The 19,380-nt window shown below is 40.5% G+C and overlaps 1 protein-coding gene and 1 long non-coding RNA gene across 2 annotated transcripts; both read right to left on the bottom strand.

The window, feature by feature from the left end:
- Positions 1-1,009: 1,009 nt before the first annotated feature.
- On the bottom strand, positions 1,010-5,480 carry LOC139763671 (uncharacterized). The gene is made up of 3 exons (XR_011716203.1): positions 5,049-5,480; positions 3,366-3,539; positions 1,010-2,480 (listed from the first exon to the last, which is right to left on the bottom strand). It is a non-coding gene; the product is annotated as an uncharacterized lncRNA (long non-coding RNA).
- A 1,079-nt stretch (positions 5,481-6,559) lies between these two features.
- On the bottom strand, positions 6,560-15,580 carry LOC139763670 (cystatin-A-like). Its single transcript, XM_071689975.1, has 5 exons — positions 15,468-15,580; positions 10,247-10,300; positions 9,244-9,336; positions 7,962-8,051; positions 6,560-7,586 (listed from the first exon to the last, which is right to left on the bottom strand). The coding sequence occupies exons 1-5, from the start codon at positions 15,480-15,482 to the stop codon at positions 7,503-7,505; spliced, it is 336 nt and encodes a 111-aa protein (XP_071546076.1). The 5' UTR covers positions 15,483-15,580; the 3' UTR covers positions 6,560-7,502.
- Between the last annotated feature and the right edge of the window lie 3,800 nt (positions 15,581-19,380).

The following is a 19,380-nucleotide window of genomic DNA, read 5'->3' as shown; positions in this document are numbered from 1 at the left end:
TTTACATAGAATTCAAATTCAGTGGAGAGTTTCTGGTCGTAAGTTTGAAGAACATGTTCTGTGTGGGGGAAATAACAATCGTTGGCTTGACCAGCTTTAGAAATGGTGGGCCCTGACCTTGTAAGAGAACGGTTTGCATGAGTCATCCATACAGGAAGAAAGGAAAATGATGGTAGTTCACAACAATGAGGCTGTTACCATGCTGTTCCATTGTTAAGGTGCCAGCTCCAGGTAAGAAGGGTATAAGCTATGTGTTTGTGTGGCTTTGTGAAATTCTAAGCGTGTTTGTTTTAATGTATGTTTGTGTAAGAACGTGTTTGTGTACGATTGCGTATGTATGATATGTGGTACACACACACACACACACACACACACACACACACACACACACACATATATATATATATATATATATATATATATATATATATATATATATATATATATATATATATATATATATATATATATATATACATATATACACTAATATAGTACATCTGAATGCACACTTTTTAGAGAACACATAGTAGTAATAACAGCAAGGATTCGAACCCGTACCTTTTGCTTGGTAGCTGGGAACGCTAACCATAGCTCAGCTATGGTCATAGCTGAGGTATGGCTAGCGTTCCCAGCTACGGGCTTTAAAAGGCCTGGGTTCGAATCCTGACCACTGGTTGGGCTGTTCATGTGCGCATGAATAGCATATTTTGGCCATTTATCGATTGATGTTAAACAGACAGTAATGATCCAAAGAAATTAGAATGAGATATTCGCAGGAGAATCTCTTACAAAGCTTGTTTGGCTAAATGATCGTTTAGATAAACCCAAAATGGCAGGCAGCCCTGATGTATCTTATTGTGCCGATCTGTTAACATATCTGCCTTCTTCTGTCATATTGCTGTCACTTAGGACTACATACAGCAGTTTCTGTAGACTGGTTTTGTTGAGAAAGTGGAAGAAAGTGTGGTTAGTCTATATTTCCAAGATCAGACAATTAAAGACAGGCTAACTTATTATCTTCGTGTATTTAAGATAGCAGACATATTGGACGCTCTTTAAGATAGCAGACATATTGGACATTGTTTAAGATAGCAGACATATTGGACATTGTTTAAGATAGCAGACATATTGGACGTTTTTTAAGATAGCAGACATATTGGACATTCTTTAAGATAGCAGAGATATTGGACGTTTATTAAGATAGCAGACATATTGGACATTCTTTAAGATAGCAGACATATTGGACGTTTATTAAGATAGCAGACATATTGGACGTTTTTTAAAATAGCAGACATATTGGACATTGTTTAAGATAGCAGACATATTGGACGTTTATTAAGATAGCAGACATATTGGACATTGTTTAAGATAGCAGACATATTGGACATTGTTTAAGATAGCAGACATATTGGACGTTTATTAAGATAGCAGACATATTGGACATTGTTTAAGATAGCAGACATATTGGACATTGTTTAAGATAGCAGACATATAGGACGCTTTTTTAAGATAACAGACATATTGGACGTTTTTTAAAATAGCAGACATATTGGACATTGTTTAAGATAGCAGACATATTGGACGTTTTTTAAAATAGCAGACATATTGGACATTGTTTAAGATAGCAGACATATTGGACATTGTTTAAGATAGCATCTTGCTTAAGATCACTATTCAATAATGAATAATGATCATGAATCTAATTAATACCCACATTAACAGGCCAGCATCAATGTAGGAGTAGACTAGCCTCCATCACCAGACACACGTATAATAATATCATAAGAAATGTACGATACATAGGATGAGAAATGAAGAAAGTAGCTATAAGCCTTTAAGTACATAAGCATTATATAAAATGATCAAAGGATGGCTACACTAAGTGTCCTTGAGGAGAATTACCACATACAGTATCTTCAACACTGATCCAGGTTTGTGCATTTAAATCCCATATTGCTACACGTTCACCACATCTCTGACGGAATGTAAGATTCTCCACATCATAACTGACGCAGAGTCAAGAAACATTTGGTGGCGCCACCTGTGGCCTTCCGATGAAACAGGAGTCTTGAGGAGGTTACCAGCTGTTGGAATCAGACGAAGATAGCGACAGATGGTGTGATTTGACGTGGATCTCCACCAGCTGGGGATTGAAGGAAGGTTCATATCGTCTTGATTGCCCACACACACACACACCCAGCCCTCCGTCCCCTTCAATCTTACACATTGAAGACTTATATCGACTTAGACTACAGGTCAGTTTTGTATACCTTGAGTTCATTTGCATCGTCGCGTTCACAAAACGCGAGTTCATCAGGATGTTCATATAGAACTCCACAGAAGGTCAGTTTTGCCAGTGTAGTTCTTCTTCACACTTGATCCAGTAACCTGGCCATCTTAAATACTGAAAATCCGATCATGAATGATACGTTTTCCAGTCTGTTCTGTCGCGTGTGTTGGTCTCTGCATTCATATTTCTGAAAAAAAAAATCGTATATTATTTATATCTGTTATGCTTAGTCGCTGTCTCCCGCGTTACCGAGGTAGCGCAAGGAAACAGACGAAAGAATGGCCCAACCCACCCACAAACACATGTATATACATACACGTCCACACTCGCACATATACATGCATATACATTTCAACGTATACATACATATACATACACAGACATATACATATATACACATGTTCATATTCATACTTGCTGCCTTCATCCATTCTCGTCGCCACCCCGACACACATGAAATAGCATCACCCACCCCCCCCTATCCAGGGAGGTAGCGCCAGGAAAACAGACAACAAAGGCCACATTCGTTCACACTCAGTCTCTAGCTGTCATGTATAATGCACCGAAACCACAGCTCCCTTTCCACATCCAGGCCCCACAGACTTTTCCATGGTTTACCCCAGACACTTCTCATGCCCTGGTTCAATCCATTGACAGCACGTCGACCCCGGTATATCACATCGTTCCAATTCACTCTATTCCTTGCACGCCTTTCACCCTCCTGTATGTTCAGGTCCCGATCGCTCAAAATCTTTTTCACTTCATCCTTCCACAAGTGGATGACAGAAATTATACCTCTCATTAAAAACCTTTACACAATCAAGGGAGCTTGAGATAATGATCTTCCATGTTATAGATTCACATTAGAAATATGAAAGAAATAACAATAAGGAAACAGAGTTGTTGACGAGCTATAGAATAAGTAACCCAAGAGAAGAATAAGTTCAGAAACTACAACAGGTTCCCAACTCTTTCCAACCCGGACTGAATGTATTCAAGATGGGAGGGTGTTGAAGACGATATTCATGCCACAGCTTCCCCTTCTGTTCCTATGGTCTTTGAGATGACTTACCGTTGGAGATGGGACAGCAGACGATAGGAGTGAACCTAATGAAGCCACAGTGGACTGGGTATTGCTCACGGAAGGTCTTAAGGACAGGGAGGCAAGAATAAATGTCAGTGCATTCGCCCACTTCGCCAGAGGCCAGTACGCACATGTTGGATCGCTCCTCAGGAAATACCACATCTGTAGCAACGTGAAGGTGTGGCTAGTTAACTCCAGCACTGAACAACGTCACATCAGCTAGTATCAAACGTCACATCAGCTAGTATCAAACGTCACATCAGCTAGCATCAAACGTCACATCAGCTAGTATCAAACGTCACATCAGCTAGTATCAAACGTCACATCAGCTAGTATCAAACGTCACATCAGCTAGTATCAAACGTCACATCAGCTAGTATCAAACGTCACATCAGCTAGTATCAAACGTCACATCAGCTAGTATCAAACGTCACATCAGCTAGTATCAAACGTCACATCAGCCAGTATCAAACGTCACATCGGCTAGCATCAAACGTCACATCAGCTAGTATCAAACGTCACATCAGCTAGTATCAAACGTCACATCAGCTAGTATCAAACGTCACATCAGCTAGTATCAAACGTCACATCAGCTAGTAGCAAACGTCACATCAGCTAGTATCAAACGTCACATCAGCTAGTATCAAACGTCACATCAGCTAGTATCAAACGTCACATCAGCTAGTATCAAACGTCACATCAGCTAGTATCAAACGTCACATCGGCTAGTATCAAACGTCACATCGGCTATTATCAAGCGTCACATCAGTTATTATCAAACGTCACATCAGCTATTATCGTCTCATCAGCTATTATCGTCACACCAGCTATTATCAAGCGTCACATCAGTTATAATCAAACGTCACATCAGCTATTATCGTCTCATTAGCTATTATCGTCACACCAGCTATTATCGTCACATCAGCTATTATCAAGCGTCACATCAGTTATTATCAAACGTCACATCAGCTATCATCGTCACATCAGCTATTATCGTCACATCAGTTATTATCAAACGTCACATCAGCTATTATCGTCACATCAGCTATTATCGTCACATCAGCTATTACGTCACATCAGCTATTATCGTCACATCAGCTATTACGTCACATCAGCTATTACGTCACATCAGCTATTATCGTCACATCAGCTATTACGTCACATCAGCTATTATCGTCACATCAGCTATTACGTCACATCAGCTATTATCAAGCGTCACATCAGCTATAATCAAGCGTCACATCAGTTATAATTCTTTGACTAATATAAATGTAACTTATTTCTGAATTACCCAGAGTTGGTTTAGAGTAGTTGGCCAAGGTGATTCCCTGTATTGATCTTTACTTATTTGATGACCTTGGTGGCTCTGTGTACTTAAACTCGGCCTACGACATACACCTGGATATGAGTAATGCACTGGCAGCTGGTCCACAGCTGGTCCATCCTTGGTTGTTGTGACCAGCCATTTGCATGCACGCTACATCCATCTCCTGATAACAGAGGCCATGTAGTCACCTTCAGCCTCTGTCATTACTATAGTTCTCACGTACCCTGAGTCTGTGTTCTAGAGAACAGAGCCAAGTAGACTCATTCTGAGTCTCTGCTGGACTTCTGAGCCAAGTGTACTCATCCTGAGTCTGTCTGCTGGACAAATGAGTCGATTGTACTCACCCTGAGACAGCGTGATGGCCACACAAACCATCATAACAAAGATAACAATGATCGAAGTTGGTTTACCACAAGACATGGTCACTACACTCGCATCCACGACCCAACTGTTCCCTCCAAGTGTTAGTGGTCGCTCAGGCCTCTGTCCAAACCCTATCACTGCAGTTGCCACATATCATATACTCGACTTACGTCCATGGCTGGCGTGTGTCCTTCCTTGCTCACGTTAGTATTGTGAGTCTGGTCCGGAAATGGAGTTGAAATGGAGGTATTTGCATTTCCGTCGCTCTGTGAGACGTGCCATGCCATGAATATCAGCAAATTAAGCTGATTAAATACTCTTAAACCAGTTTTAAAGTCAAAGAAAAAAAAACTTGAAAGTCTGCATTATTCATGAATATTTGCTTGACATCAAGCAACACACCAGTGCAAAAACTGGTTAGTTGGCTTCCTCCTCCTCCTCCACCTCCTCCTCTACCACCCCTTGCCACTTGAAACCCTCCTGCCTCACTCCCTCACGATATTATCCTACGAAAATGAGGAGAATATGAGCATAGATATCTCATATATACTATAGACACCTCTCACTTTCAAGAGCAGCTCAACCACCCCCGTTCAGACGTGTCACAAAGTGTCAGTACTCACTAAGGTTAGGTTAGCCTTGACCTTTCATATGAGAGAGAGAGAGAGAGAGAGAGAGAGAGAGAGAGAGAGAGAGAGAGAGAGAGAGAGAGAGAGAGAGAGAGAGAGTGAAAATTCTAGATTGATATGGGTGAAACTGAAAGTGGATGGCGAGAGGGGAGTGATTATTGGTGCCTATGCACTTGGTCATGAGAAGAAAGATCATGAGAGGCAAGTGTTTTGGGAGCAGCTGAGTGAGTGTGTTAGTGGTTTTGATGCACGAGACCGCGTTATAGTGATGGGTGATTTGAATGCGGAGGTAAGTAATGTGGCAGTTGGTGTACATGGGGTATTCAGTTGTTATGACTGGAAATGGTGAAGAGCTTGTGGATTTGTGTGCTGAAAAAAAATGATGATTGGGAATACCTGGTTTAAAAAGAGAGATATACATAAGTATACGTATGTAGGAGAGATGGTCAGAGGGCGTTATTGGATTACGTGTTAATTGATAGGCGTGTGAAAGAGAGACTTTTGGATGTTAATGTGCTGAGAGGGGCAACGGGAGGGATGTCTGATCACTATCTTGTGGAGACTTCGGTGAAAATTTGTGGGGAATACGAGTAAAGTATTCTTTCTCCTCCATCCCAGGGGTTTTATATATATATATATATATATATATATATATATATATATATATATATATATATATATATATATATATATATATTATACCATGAAGTTAAGATATTTCCTCAAGTACATGACTGTTCTTGAAGTTTTCTTAACCTCAGAGAACATCATGTTCTGTACTGTACAAAGTTGTTCTCCATGATCGACATGTAGGACAATATTAACATTTTAAAGGTATGTTAAACAGGTTCTAAAACTGTTGATGATCCAGTCAGCCTTTTATTACAACACAAGCAGTTTACAAGTGAAGTGTCTATCATATTGTCGAGATTTGACCATATCAAACAATTGACTTTCAGCAATGAATTAAGATGATAAATTTCTCAGTTTTGATTGAATTGGTCTTCAGTGGAACATATAATACTGGCACCAATGGTTAACTCTACTCTTTCAAAGTCATACTCAAGTAAATGGGTCCTTGTTCTCATTAAGCTGGAAAATTAATTTCTCCTGAAGGATCTGTGTTGGGAGAACTCAATATTGTTTTCTCACATGGGCTTCGTTGTCATAATATCTCTATATCATTTTCCCTATATGGGTCTTTATTATCATGAAATGATATACCACCTGGAGCATAGACACAAACGAAATGGTCACATTTTATCAATAAGACACAATTGGAAGTTTGATGCTGACTGCTATGTTTCCTGTGACCCCAGCAGGGATCAATATGTCTCTAGAATCAATATTGATATATATTTACTATGAATTTTTTGATATATTTCTTGTCTAAATCTTAAGATGCATTTTTGTAAATGTTTGACCTGCTTTTACTTTAATGGACCCAACGTTTTCTCTTAGAGTCATGACCCTCAACTTTGTCCCATTCTTTCTCGTAAGATGATGTTCCAGATCAAGTGTTGTGATAATGGTGTCATGTTCAGAGAAATGGTTTGTTTGTGGTGTTCTCACGAATATTGCTACTGGATATTGCATGTCCTGGTCGCCCCCTGGATGCTGGAGTCCTGGATATTACTAGTGACTGCTGGATGGTTCTTGTCTTCTCCGACTCTAGACTCGGAGGTCGTGGATCGTTTGAGTGCGGGGTTGTAGTTTGGGTTGTAGTTGTGGGATATTGATTGTCTGGTTGTAACCATCTATGCTTCATAGAGTTACCACAATCCTAGGATGAAACTGGGTTTCATTTTAGGCCACGGATGTAAGGGAAGTGTTTCCCTGTAGGTCACGATAGATGACCACCTGCAAGAACTGCTCTTCGCCTATGTCAACCTAGAAAAAGAAATATAGAAAATCATGTTCTATAAATCTAGCATTGTTTCCGTCGACTGTCCTTGTCAGCTTCGTCTACTGAACATTCTAACAACGTGATATTTAGTTCTGTTATGGAAAATGCCTCAGTTTAGATCAAATGTAAAAATCATGCTTGCTAAAAACATGAATGTGACATATAAAGTTAGGAAGAATATTGCATATTCATTATTTACCTCCTGATTTGATGTAGTTACAGCAAGATAAGAATTGAAATGAAAAAAGTATAAAAAGTGCGATCGTGCATAGTGCATAGTGAAGGAAACTGGGGAAAAGAGTGTCAGATGGACAAACTTAAGTTGCTCTAAGTTTGTTTTTAAGTTGTTCTAACTTTACCTTAGCGTGGTAATTTATTCCCTGCACGACTTGGGTTCTGAAAGAGAGAACTTCGAACTTGGAAAGGTTTCGTCCCAGCTGCTCTTCAACCTGTCAACATAATGACACATGAGTTCAAGTAGTTATCATGTTATATTGTTAATATTAACTTACCCTAGTCACACAGTTGATAACACCGCCGTAACTTGTCTCCATGAGGTAGATATAACCAGAGGAGTCAGCTTTTTAACATGTTGTTGAGAATTAAACTTGTTAACATAATGAAAATCAGTGAATAACATAATATCAAAGAGTCAAGTTACCTTTTGGACATTGTTAAAATGATATACGATTGAACCTTCGTGTAACATATTCTCCCTTCTGTAACATTCCCTCCCTTCTGTAACATTCTCTCCCTTCTGTAACATTCTCTCCCTTCTGTAACATTCTCTCCGGTAACATTCCCTCCCTTCTGTAACATTCTCTTCTGTAACATTTCCTCCCTTCTATAACATTCCCTCCCTTCTGTAACATTCCCTCCCTTCTGTAGCATTCCCTCCCTTCTATAACATTCCCTCCCTTCTGTAACATTCCCTCCCTTCTGTAGCATTCCCTCCCTTCTGTAACATTCTCTCCCTTCTGTAACATTCTCTCCCTTCTGTAACATTCTCTCCCTTCTGTAACATTACCTCCCTTCTGTAACATTACCTCCCTTCTGTAACATTCCGTCCCTTCTGAATAAAGTCCAGGTTACCATGATCTGTGGTGGATCTTTTACCTAGTGTCTGGCTGCAGTGGTTTATGGTATCAACTCCACAGATGAATCAAGTTCACTAACTCATGTTGAACACATTTTTCCAAGTAGTTCCTTAAATATACAGTTTTTCTCATTCCTTACCTACGAAAGCGTCTCTGTTCAGCATATCTCTCACTAGGAGGCCTCAATTCTTTATCTGTGTGACCTATATATTCAGTTTAGATTTAATGACCATTGAGCAAACACATTCTGTCACAGCAAATGTTTTGACTGACATCAAATCAGTTGTGAGAGAATGCCATTATATCAAGTCATCTGGATAACGTTGGAAAGATGGTAATGCCTCAGTTCATCAGCATGCATTACATTATTTGCCTTCACAAACAACCCAACAAACAATAGAAATTTAGTCCTGTATTCTATGAAGGTAATTCGACCCCAAGAAATATTTTCAGTCCGGAGATGTAATGCAAGTAAGCTAATGAATCCAAAGTTCCTGAGTTAAAACATTATCGAAATACAGTTTAGTTTGATGTATTTACTTACCTCCTGTCTGACTTCGTTTACAATCTGTTGTACTTCAGCGTTAGGTAACCGTTCTTCAGACAGTCCACCAGGTAGTCCTACTCCCCCAGGAAGCTATGAAGATAAGGAAAGTAATTATAGAATCATATTATTATGTTGTACATACTTTCAGCATCTAGGGACCTATTTCATGTACGATTAAGAAACAGAAAAGGTGGATAAGTCACAAATATGATCCTTCATCTCACACAAGCATTACATTTATATTCCTTGTTCAAATGAAGAGAATTCCTTTTCAAGGAGCACATAACAGCTAATACTTTCTCATGTGAATGATATATTCTGGATGTTATATATATATACGAGTAAATACTAAAGAATTAATATATAAGTTGAGGCGAAGGGTTTCCCCAGACGAACTAGTCACGTTGAGCGAGAAGGGAAAGTTAGTGTTCGATCAGCTAAACTGATTTTCCCATCTTTTGTGCTGTTCCTTGACGTTCTAACCAGTTACTCAGAGTTCCAGTCTGTTGGTGCCATGAGCTGTCTGCTGCTCGAGTGTGATACAGCTTTTTTTGGCAAGAGCTTGAGAGAGAGAGAGAGAGAGAGAGAGAGAGAGAGAGAGAGAGAGAGAGAGAGAGAGAGAGAGAGAGAGGGTAAACAGAGAAAGACTGAGAAAGACACGAAGAAAAAGGTTTATATAAAAAGGTTAGTAAAATGGTTTGGTTATTGAAAAACACAACAATTAAAGTGTGAGAGACGGTGAAAGAGAAACAAGAAAAACAGCAAAGGAGAAAAAAATAAAGGCTTAAAGAGACAGACACCAAAATAAAGAAAGGGAAAATGAATGCAAGTTCTAATTAAAGTTAAATAAATGGTTTATATTCTTCAAGGTACAATTAAAGTTTAGTCAATGGTTTATATTCTTCAAGGAACAATTAAAGATAACAACACACTGCTGGATGTTAATAAACAACAATGTTAATAAACAACAATAAAACATAAACAATTCATTGTAACTTACGCTAGTGGCCACAGTCATCTTCACGCACACTACAGCTATCAGGAGGCACCACACCTGTGGCATGGCAAGATTGGAGATACATTACACACTGGGGAAGAATACATACATATACGGCCTTGTTATGCTGTACTAGGGGAAGAATACATACATATATGGCCTTGTTATGCTGTACTGGGGGAAGAATACATACATATAGGGCATTGTTCTGCTGTACTGGGGGAAGAATACATACATATATGGCCTTGTTCTTCTGTACTAGGGAAGAACAGATACATATGTTCTATCTGTAGAAAGTGGAACAAAGGGGTTATCTGTGCTCTAGCTTTTAACCTTATGAACAAATCAGGCCATTGCTCGTTATCTTCCTAACGCTGCTTTGATACAGAGAGAAATGGAGTTGGGCATAAAATGAAACAATAAGGTATTTAGATATGATCTGCTTCATGCTTGTATATCTGGCTAAAGCCTTTTATGTTCCTTCCGGTTCACACAAACAAAAAATCGTGACAAATGGAAAATTACACAATCTTCATTATCATAGTTGAATATCTTTTAAATCCAAACGTAAATCAAAATCCTTCTGGCACTTACAATTGATAGTGTTACCCACAGTATTAGCACGTAACCTGATCAATCCTTGATACTTCCATGAACAGTAGAAATGTAAGGTAAAAACGTACCAACGAAAAGTGAGAACATGACCCGTAACTTTATTCTTCTCGACTTACTTCGACGACTCCTTCTTCAGTAGAAATTATTTCAGGTTCTTGTTATCAGTTTTCGTGAGTACCTTCTACAGTTTTATCCACTTATTCCCATGAATCACTCATCAGAAGGGAGACGTAGGCAGGACAGACCATCAATAAGAACTGTAAACAATTCATGCAGAGGGTAAACAAGAATACATGTCACCGATACAGATGTTCTGCTATCAGAATAGCTTGTGGCAGGTGTTCTATACCGTATGTGAGACAGCTGCTCACCTCTCGATGTAGGGACGCATGTGTCTTACTCTAGTGTACAGTGACTTTGTAACAGTATCTCACCCAAGTCATTAATATCAAAGGTACTTCTGTAAAACTGGCCAGCGTATGCCATGACCTGATAAGCTTTTTGACCCTGCTCCATGTATCAGCTTGGCCACAGTTGGCCCTGCCCTACGAATCAGCATGGCCACAGCTGGCCCTGCCCTACGAATCACCATGGCCACAGCTGGCCCTGCCCTACGAATCACCATGGCCACAGCTGGCCCTGCCCTACGAATCACCATGGCCACAGTTGGCCCTGCCCTACAAATCAGCATGGCCACAGCTGGCCCTTCCTTACGAATCACCATGGCCACAGCTGGCCCCTCCTTACGAATACACAATAATAACTGAAACAGGTGCCTGGCCAACCCAGCAGTCGCTTTTATTCTGCACGTATAAAAACGCTTCGCAAAACCCAACTTCCTCCACAGAAATAGGGTAGTTTTACCCTTAAACTATCGAGGTATTGTTCTCAACCAATTGCCTGTCTCGTGTTTACTCGTTTAATAAGTATTACGTCATTCTGTCAGTGTTAAGTAAACACCAACTAGATATCGGGATTGTGATATATTAAGCAATAAATTTACACAGAAAAATGTTTATGGTTTGGATAGAAGTGTTGAAACGCGTGAGGAGGTGCAGAGGAGCAGTGGTGTGGTCTGCTGACGGAGCGGTAGGGAGGTCAGTCTCTGCTTGGCTCAGTTCCCCACACACACACTTGGAGCGCAGGCCATCTTGAAGGACCCCCTACACCCCTTGGCCGTAAGTGTTATCCTCTGATGTTATTGCTTAACAAAGATATATATACATATTTTTTTTACTTTGTCGCTGTCTCCGACGTTAGCGAGGTAGCGCAAGGAAACAGACGAAAGAATGGCCCAACCCACCCACATATACATGCATATACATACACGTCCACACACGCACATATACATACACAGACATATACATATAAACACATGTACATAATTCATACTTCCTGCCTTTATTCATTCTCGTCGCCACCCCGCCACACATGAAATGACAACCCCCCCCCCCGCACGTGCGCGAGGTAGCGCTAGGAAAAGACAACAAAGGCCACATTCGTTCACACTCAGTCTCTAGCTGTCATGTATAATGCACCGAAAACCACAGCTCCCTTTATATATATATATATATATATATATATATATATATATATATATATATATATATATATATATATATATATATATATATATATATATATATAAATCGACATATTCATTTCGCTAAGGCTGTCAGCAAAAAATGATTCATATTCCCATCAGGTTGTGTACGAGTGGAGCGGATCCCTTGCCTCACTGGGAGGTATATAATGAGCTACGTGTTATCACATCAGGGATCTGTCTAGCTACCTTGAAGTCCCCCAAACACCTCCCCTTTGCAAGGTCAAATTTGCATGTGAATAGTCGTATGTATCACATGGAGTACAATGTATTATGGCGATGGGTATGAAACGAAACTGTTACCAAGTCGTTTTGATATCGTTTATTTGTTTATCTTAACGAAAATAGAATAAAAAACAATAAATGACATAGGAAATAGGATATGATTCATCCATAGCTTCAGTATTCCGCATTTGTTTGGGTCGGTTAAGTTACTGATCGGTGGTGTAGACTTCATCAACGAAGAGTTTGGCCGAAGCGATACGTGAAGCTACGGAAGCTTCGGTTCATTGGTTCATTTGTTTAGGTCGGTTAAGTTACTAATCATTTAAGCGGATGGTGTAGACCTATCAACAAAGAGTCTGGCCGAAGCGATACGTGAAGCTTCGGAAGCTTCGGTTCATTGGTTCATGTACGTCTCACATGCCCAGTGAGGCTAAAAGGGGACAGACTTGCGTTGTCGGTGTAATATAATGTCGAGAGACATACAGTGAGAGTGTACAGTGATGGCGTTGTCATTGAAGAAAGAGGGCTTAGTAAACCTGGCATTCGGGAGATCTAGAGCCAAATTAACCAACTTACCAATATTTAATGTCGACAGCATATTATGGTGTTAGTGCTTGACTTGTGACTGAAGACATTTACCTTTTTTTCAAAGCCAAGTCCAACAGCATCGTACATTTAGCAGTTATGTTCTACTGACACGAGATCCATATGACTGGATCAGTTTTGTGAACTACGTCGAAGCTTCGAAACTCATGCTAGCTTCTCACTGTGTGTGTGTGTGTGTGTGTGTGTGTGTTATGCACGCTTGGGCGTTATACATTTAGACGATAACCCATCCATTAACTCTGAAAGATCAGCTAAACCTTCTGTTTACATGAGGACCACAGGTCCCCTTCCTCTGTCAGACGACGAAATAGCTTTTTACGGCGTTTATACCAATGGCAGACTTTACGGAAGGGAGAAATATCATATATGGATACACGTTCATGGGCCAAGGTCTCAGTAGGTGTGAAAAATTCCCTCCGGTGTTTACAGAAGACCGTAACAGCTTGAAAGACGCATTACCCCAAGTGTAGGCTTAGTGGGTGACGTTGAGGCGAGATAGGAAGATGTCTGGTGATAGTTAACTTAGAATGAGTCTTGGGGCCCAGACTGAAACTCTCTCTCTCTCTCTCTCTCTCTCTCTCTCTCTCTCTCTCTCTCTCTCTCTCTCTCTCTCTCTCTCTCTCTCTCTCTCTCTCTCTCACGTCCATAACACAGGGCCGGGTAGAAGTCGTACTAGAAGTGCCCAAAAAAGTTCTGTCACTACCTGTCTAGTCAAAGGATTCCGTCCAGCTTTGACCGGGCGTTTCTCAGCCTCTGTTATGTGTTAAGTAACACTAGTGTAACGTATGGAGGCAAACCTTACTTACATCTGTGGACAATATGTTAATGAGACTAAGCCAAGGGTATGAATATTATTGGCACTTAAGTGGAGGGACTGGTCGACCCTGTCAACTTTGCCAACTGAGGGATGGACATACATTAGTACAACATTAAGTACTTGGTTGTGAAATAACAAAAATTCAGCCAGAGAGAAACAATGAACTTCGTAATATGGAAGAACAAGTTGGTTGGATGATTAATAATGGTGTGATTAGGAAAATTCTTGCCCACAGTGAAAAAAAGAAAAAAAAAACTTTGCACCAAGGTTGTAACATCCTTGCAATGAGGTTAGGGCGTTTAAAATGAGGATAATTTTTTTGTTTCTTGGTATTGTACATATCTTGCACAAAAGCTATGATCTTTGTAAATATTTTGTGGTCAATCTCGGTTGTGGTGGGGTGGGGGGTTGATGAAGATGGAGAGGGGTGTAGGATACTCCCACGTCCTTTTGATGGACATATGTCGATGATGAATACAACTTATGTATAAGTTCCTTAATGGCTGAGTCTGGTGATCAGAGTGTAATCACAAGAGGGACTTTTGGTATTTCGTTCATCATGGACGAGAAAGGTTCTAGTATGATTATCCAACAATACAACTCTAATAATTTTTTTGTTCGTAAGAATGGCTAGATAATTGGAGACTAAAATTGTCCTAAAAGTCAAAATTGAGACTGGAATGATCGTTACAGAGAAGTTAACCTTGAGATTAATGATAGCCTTAAATACACAATTAGCAAGAGTAAGAATGAATTCAAAATAGGACGAAGGTAGTTAAGGTATCACAGGAATTCAAATATCATTCGACCTCATGGTCATAATTCATTTGTCTCTCATCATTTCTTTCCTCATCGTAGAATATTATTCAGTACCAGAGGACCCCTTTCAGAAAGGGTCCTGGTGTTACTCCAAGACCCCTTTTAGGAAACTTTGAATAGGGCTGTTACAGTAGACATGAGCAGCGAGTATATATATATATATGTAATGACAGACTAGATCACTCAGAACACAAGGTATGTTTGACAACTATACTGTGAAACTGTCAGAGGAAAGGTCTGCAAGAAGGTGGACGCTAAATAGAAAGAACATTGATCATAGCAGCCATATGATTACCTTTGAGTGGACGAAGAAATAGACGAGTAAAAGAGGATATGTCAAGACGAATGTGTGTCATGAAAGGATAGAAGGAAACTAAGACGTTAAGGGTTATGGGTTGTGAATATTCCCTTTGACTATAATATGCCATTGTGATGATCAGTCTACGTCACACATACACAGGAACCTGATCCTTTTTCTCTTGCCTCATATATCGAAGCAAAAATCGAGGAAGTACATGATAACACGACCAAATACTTACAGACAGAAGACCCATTGTACGAGATGATGTTTCTTGATCTCACGAAAAAGCCTGAAGAAGTGGTTTCCTGCCCTTGTGTTAGGGCTACTTATAGCCTGTAGTAAGGGTGGCCTGTATCAGATGTCTCGCCTCAGCCACCAATCATAACTTAGATCTCGTTGGACAATGACCCATTCAGAAAGCCCGGCTCCGCCCTCGCTGACATCTCATTGGTGGACGGTAAACGCAGGGATGGGCTATGGGGATGGTCAGGACACTAGAACATCCGCACAGCAACACAAACACGAAACACGCTTGCCTCACCTTGAGCCTCAGTGGCCTTAGAAAAACACGAATCATTTAGTAAGACGTACAATGAGAACTTATTTGCCTAGGTAAATAACTGGCCAGAAATACATATTCTCAAGCTGACTTACATATTTCGTCGTTTTACTCACCTCTACTTCAATTTCCACTCGCTTTCTCCACACCATCGAAAACATATTCCTTAGCCAGTTATGTAACTCCTTACTGCTTTGTTTATGGCTCAAAAAAATAAGTCTGTGTATTTATCTTCCAGTGAGACGCAGGATTATATACATCACAAATTCTCATGATCTCAAGAACTCCTTTAGCTGTACGTCAACCATAATAGCATTTTGTTTGTTTACCACTGAAGAAGTTGACCGAATACCGAATCTTTACATGATACAAATCGAAAATGGTTCATCAACTCTTCGACTCATGTTCGTGTGGACAACTCCAGCCTGTACCAGTCTACAGTTGTACTCAGTCAGTTGCTGGAATGAATACAAATGACACAAGAATTGAGAAAGTCTTCAATATATCTTCCCTGAGCCGGGTAGCCAAGCAAGACAGACCTCCCTTGTATGAATACAAACATACATGTACATACATACAAAACCCTGACATGAACTCCAGCATGGTAAGGTCAGTTCGTTAAGGCTCAAAATAGCATTCATTATTATGCACTATCAGCCTCCCTCTGCCAGCCATGGGCAGTGAACCCACACACACACACACACACACACACACACACACACACGCTCCCAGCTATCCTCTGCCAATTGTTCATCATTCATTATTTTCTCTTTTTTTCATTTTGGAAGCTCCAGTCACAGACAAAATTCCTCATCAAAGCCGGGCCTTAATTGAAACACAGAGAGGTTAATGAAAGGGAAAAAGAAGAGACAATGGAAAGTATTTACGAATTTTGGAGGCAGTGTCTCTTAAACCATAATAGGTCATTATTTTTGTGTCTCTTAAACCATAATAGGTCATTATTTTTGTGTATCTTAAACCATAATAGGTCATTATTTTTGTGTCTCTTAAACCATAATAGGTCATTATTATTGGGCAAGACATGAGATAGTAGAGAGTTCCAAAGCTTCAAGTTATAAGGAAAGACACAGTTGTCAAAATGTCCCTTTATTAAGTTGCCATATGTTGTTATATTTCTCTCTTGTCTCTCCCCTGATGATGTGATTATTACACGAAAGTGCACTTGGGAACTTATCGTGTTTCATTTTCCCCGTGGACTCATAGGAATATACTTGATCACGCGCTCAATTGTGATCCTTTCTAATATATATATCATTATTTTTTTTATTATTTTGCTTTGTCGCTGTCTCCCGCGTTTGCGAGGTAGCGCAAGGAAACAGACGAAAGAAATGGCCCAACCCACCCCCATACACATGTATATACACACACGTCCGCACACGCAAATATACATACCTATACATCTCAATGTACACATATATATACACACACAGACACATACATATATACCCATGCACACAATTCACACTGTCTGCCTTTAATCATTACCATCGCCACCTCGCCACACATGGAATACCATCCCCCTCCCCCCTCATGTGTGCGGGGTAGCGCTAGGAAAAGACAACAAAGGCCTCATTCGTTCACACTCAGTCTCCAGTTGTCATGCAATAATGCCCGAAACCACAGCTCCCCTTCCACATCCAGGCCCCACACAGCTTTCCATGGTTTACCCCAGACGCTTCACATGCCCTGATTCAATCCACTGACAGCACGTCAACCCCGGTATACCACATCGATCCAATTCACTCTATTCCTTGCCCTCCTTTCACCCTCTTGCATGTTCAGGCCCCGATCACTCAAAATCTTTTTCACTCCATCTTTCCACCTCCAATTTGGTCTCCCACACCTCCTCGTTCCCTCCACCTCTGACACATATATCCTCTTGGTCAATCTTTCCTCACTCATTCTTTCCATGTGCCCAGACCATTTCAAAACACCTTCTTCTGCTCTCTCAACCACGCTCTTTTTATTTCCACACATCTCTCTTACCCTTACATTACTTACTCGATCAAACCACCTCACACCACACATTGCCCTCAAACATCTCATTTCCAGCACATCCACCCTCCTGCGCACAACTCTATCCATAGCCCACGCCTCGCAACTATACAACATTGTTGGAACCACTATTCCTTCAAACATACCCATTTTTGCTTTCCGAAACAATGTTCTCGACTTCCACACATTCTTCAAGGCTCCCAGGATTTTCGCCCCCTCCCCCACCCTATGATTCACTTCCGCTTCCATGGTTCCATCCGCTGCCAGATTCACTCCCAGATATCTAAAACACTTTAATTCCTCCAGTTTTTCTCCATTCAAACTTACCTCCCAATTGACTTGACCCTCAACCCTTCTGTACCTAATAACCTTGCTCTTATTCACATTTACTCTTAACTTTCTTCTTTCACACACTTTACCAAACTCAGTCACCAGCTTCTGCAGTTTCTCACATGAATCAGCCACCAGCGCTGTATCATCAGCGAACAACAACTGACTCACTTCCCAAGCTCTCTCATCCACAACAGACTTCATTCTTGCCCCTCTTTCCAAAACTCTTGCATTCACCTCCCTAACAACCCCATCCATAAAATTAAACAACCATGGAGACATCACACACCCCTGCCGCAAACCTACATTCACTGAGAACCAATCACTTTCCTCTCTTCCTACACGTACACATGCCTTACATCCTCGATAAAAACTTTTCACTGCTTCTAACAACTTGCCACCCACACCATATATTCTTAATACCTTCCACAGAGCATCTCTATCAACTCTATCATATGCCTTCTCCAGATCCATAAATGCTACATACAAATCCATTTGCTTTTCTAAGTATTTCTCACATACATTCTTCAAAGCAAACACCTGATCCACACATCCTCTACCACTTCTGAAACCACACTGCTCTTCCCCAATCTGATGCTCTGTACATGCCTTCACCCCTCTCAATCAATACCCTCCCATATAATTTCCCAGGAATACTCAACAAACACATACCTCTGTAATTTGAGCACTCACTCTTATCCCCTTTGCCTTTGTACAATGGCACTATGCATGCATTCCGTCAATCCTCAGGCACTCAACTATGATCCTTACATACAATGAATTTCCTCACAAGCCAATCAACAACACAGTCACCCCCTTTTTTGATAGATTCCACTGCAATACCGTCACAACTCGCCTCCTTGCCGGATTTCATCATCCTCAAAGCTTTCACCACCTCTTCTCTCTTCACCTAATCATTATTCCTGACCCTCTCACTTCGCACACCACCTCGACCAAAACACCCTGTATCTGCCACTCTATCATCTAACATATTCAACAAACCTTCAAAATACTCACTCCATCTCCTTCTCACTTCATCACTGACTGTTATCATTTCCCCACTTGCTTCCTTCACTGATGTTCTCATTTGGTCCCTTGTCTTACGCACTTTATTTACCTCCTTCTAAAAATCTTTTTATTCTCCCTAAAATTTAATGATCCTCTCTCCCCTCAACTCTCATTTGCCCTCTTTTTCACCTCTTGCATCTCTCTCATGACCCCGTGCCGCTTTCTTTTATATATCTCC

Source organism: Panulirus ornatus, chromosome 47 (assembly GCF_036320965.1).
Source record: "Panulirus ornatus isolate Po-2019 chromosome 47, ASM3632096v1, whole genome shotgun sequence".
NCBI classification, from domain to species: Eukaryota; Metazoa; Arthropoda; class Malacostraca; order Decapoda; family Palinuridae; genus Panulirus; species Panulirus ornatus.
This window is presented reverse-complemented; position numbering and strand designations above follow the sequence as displayed.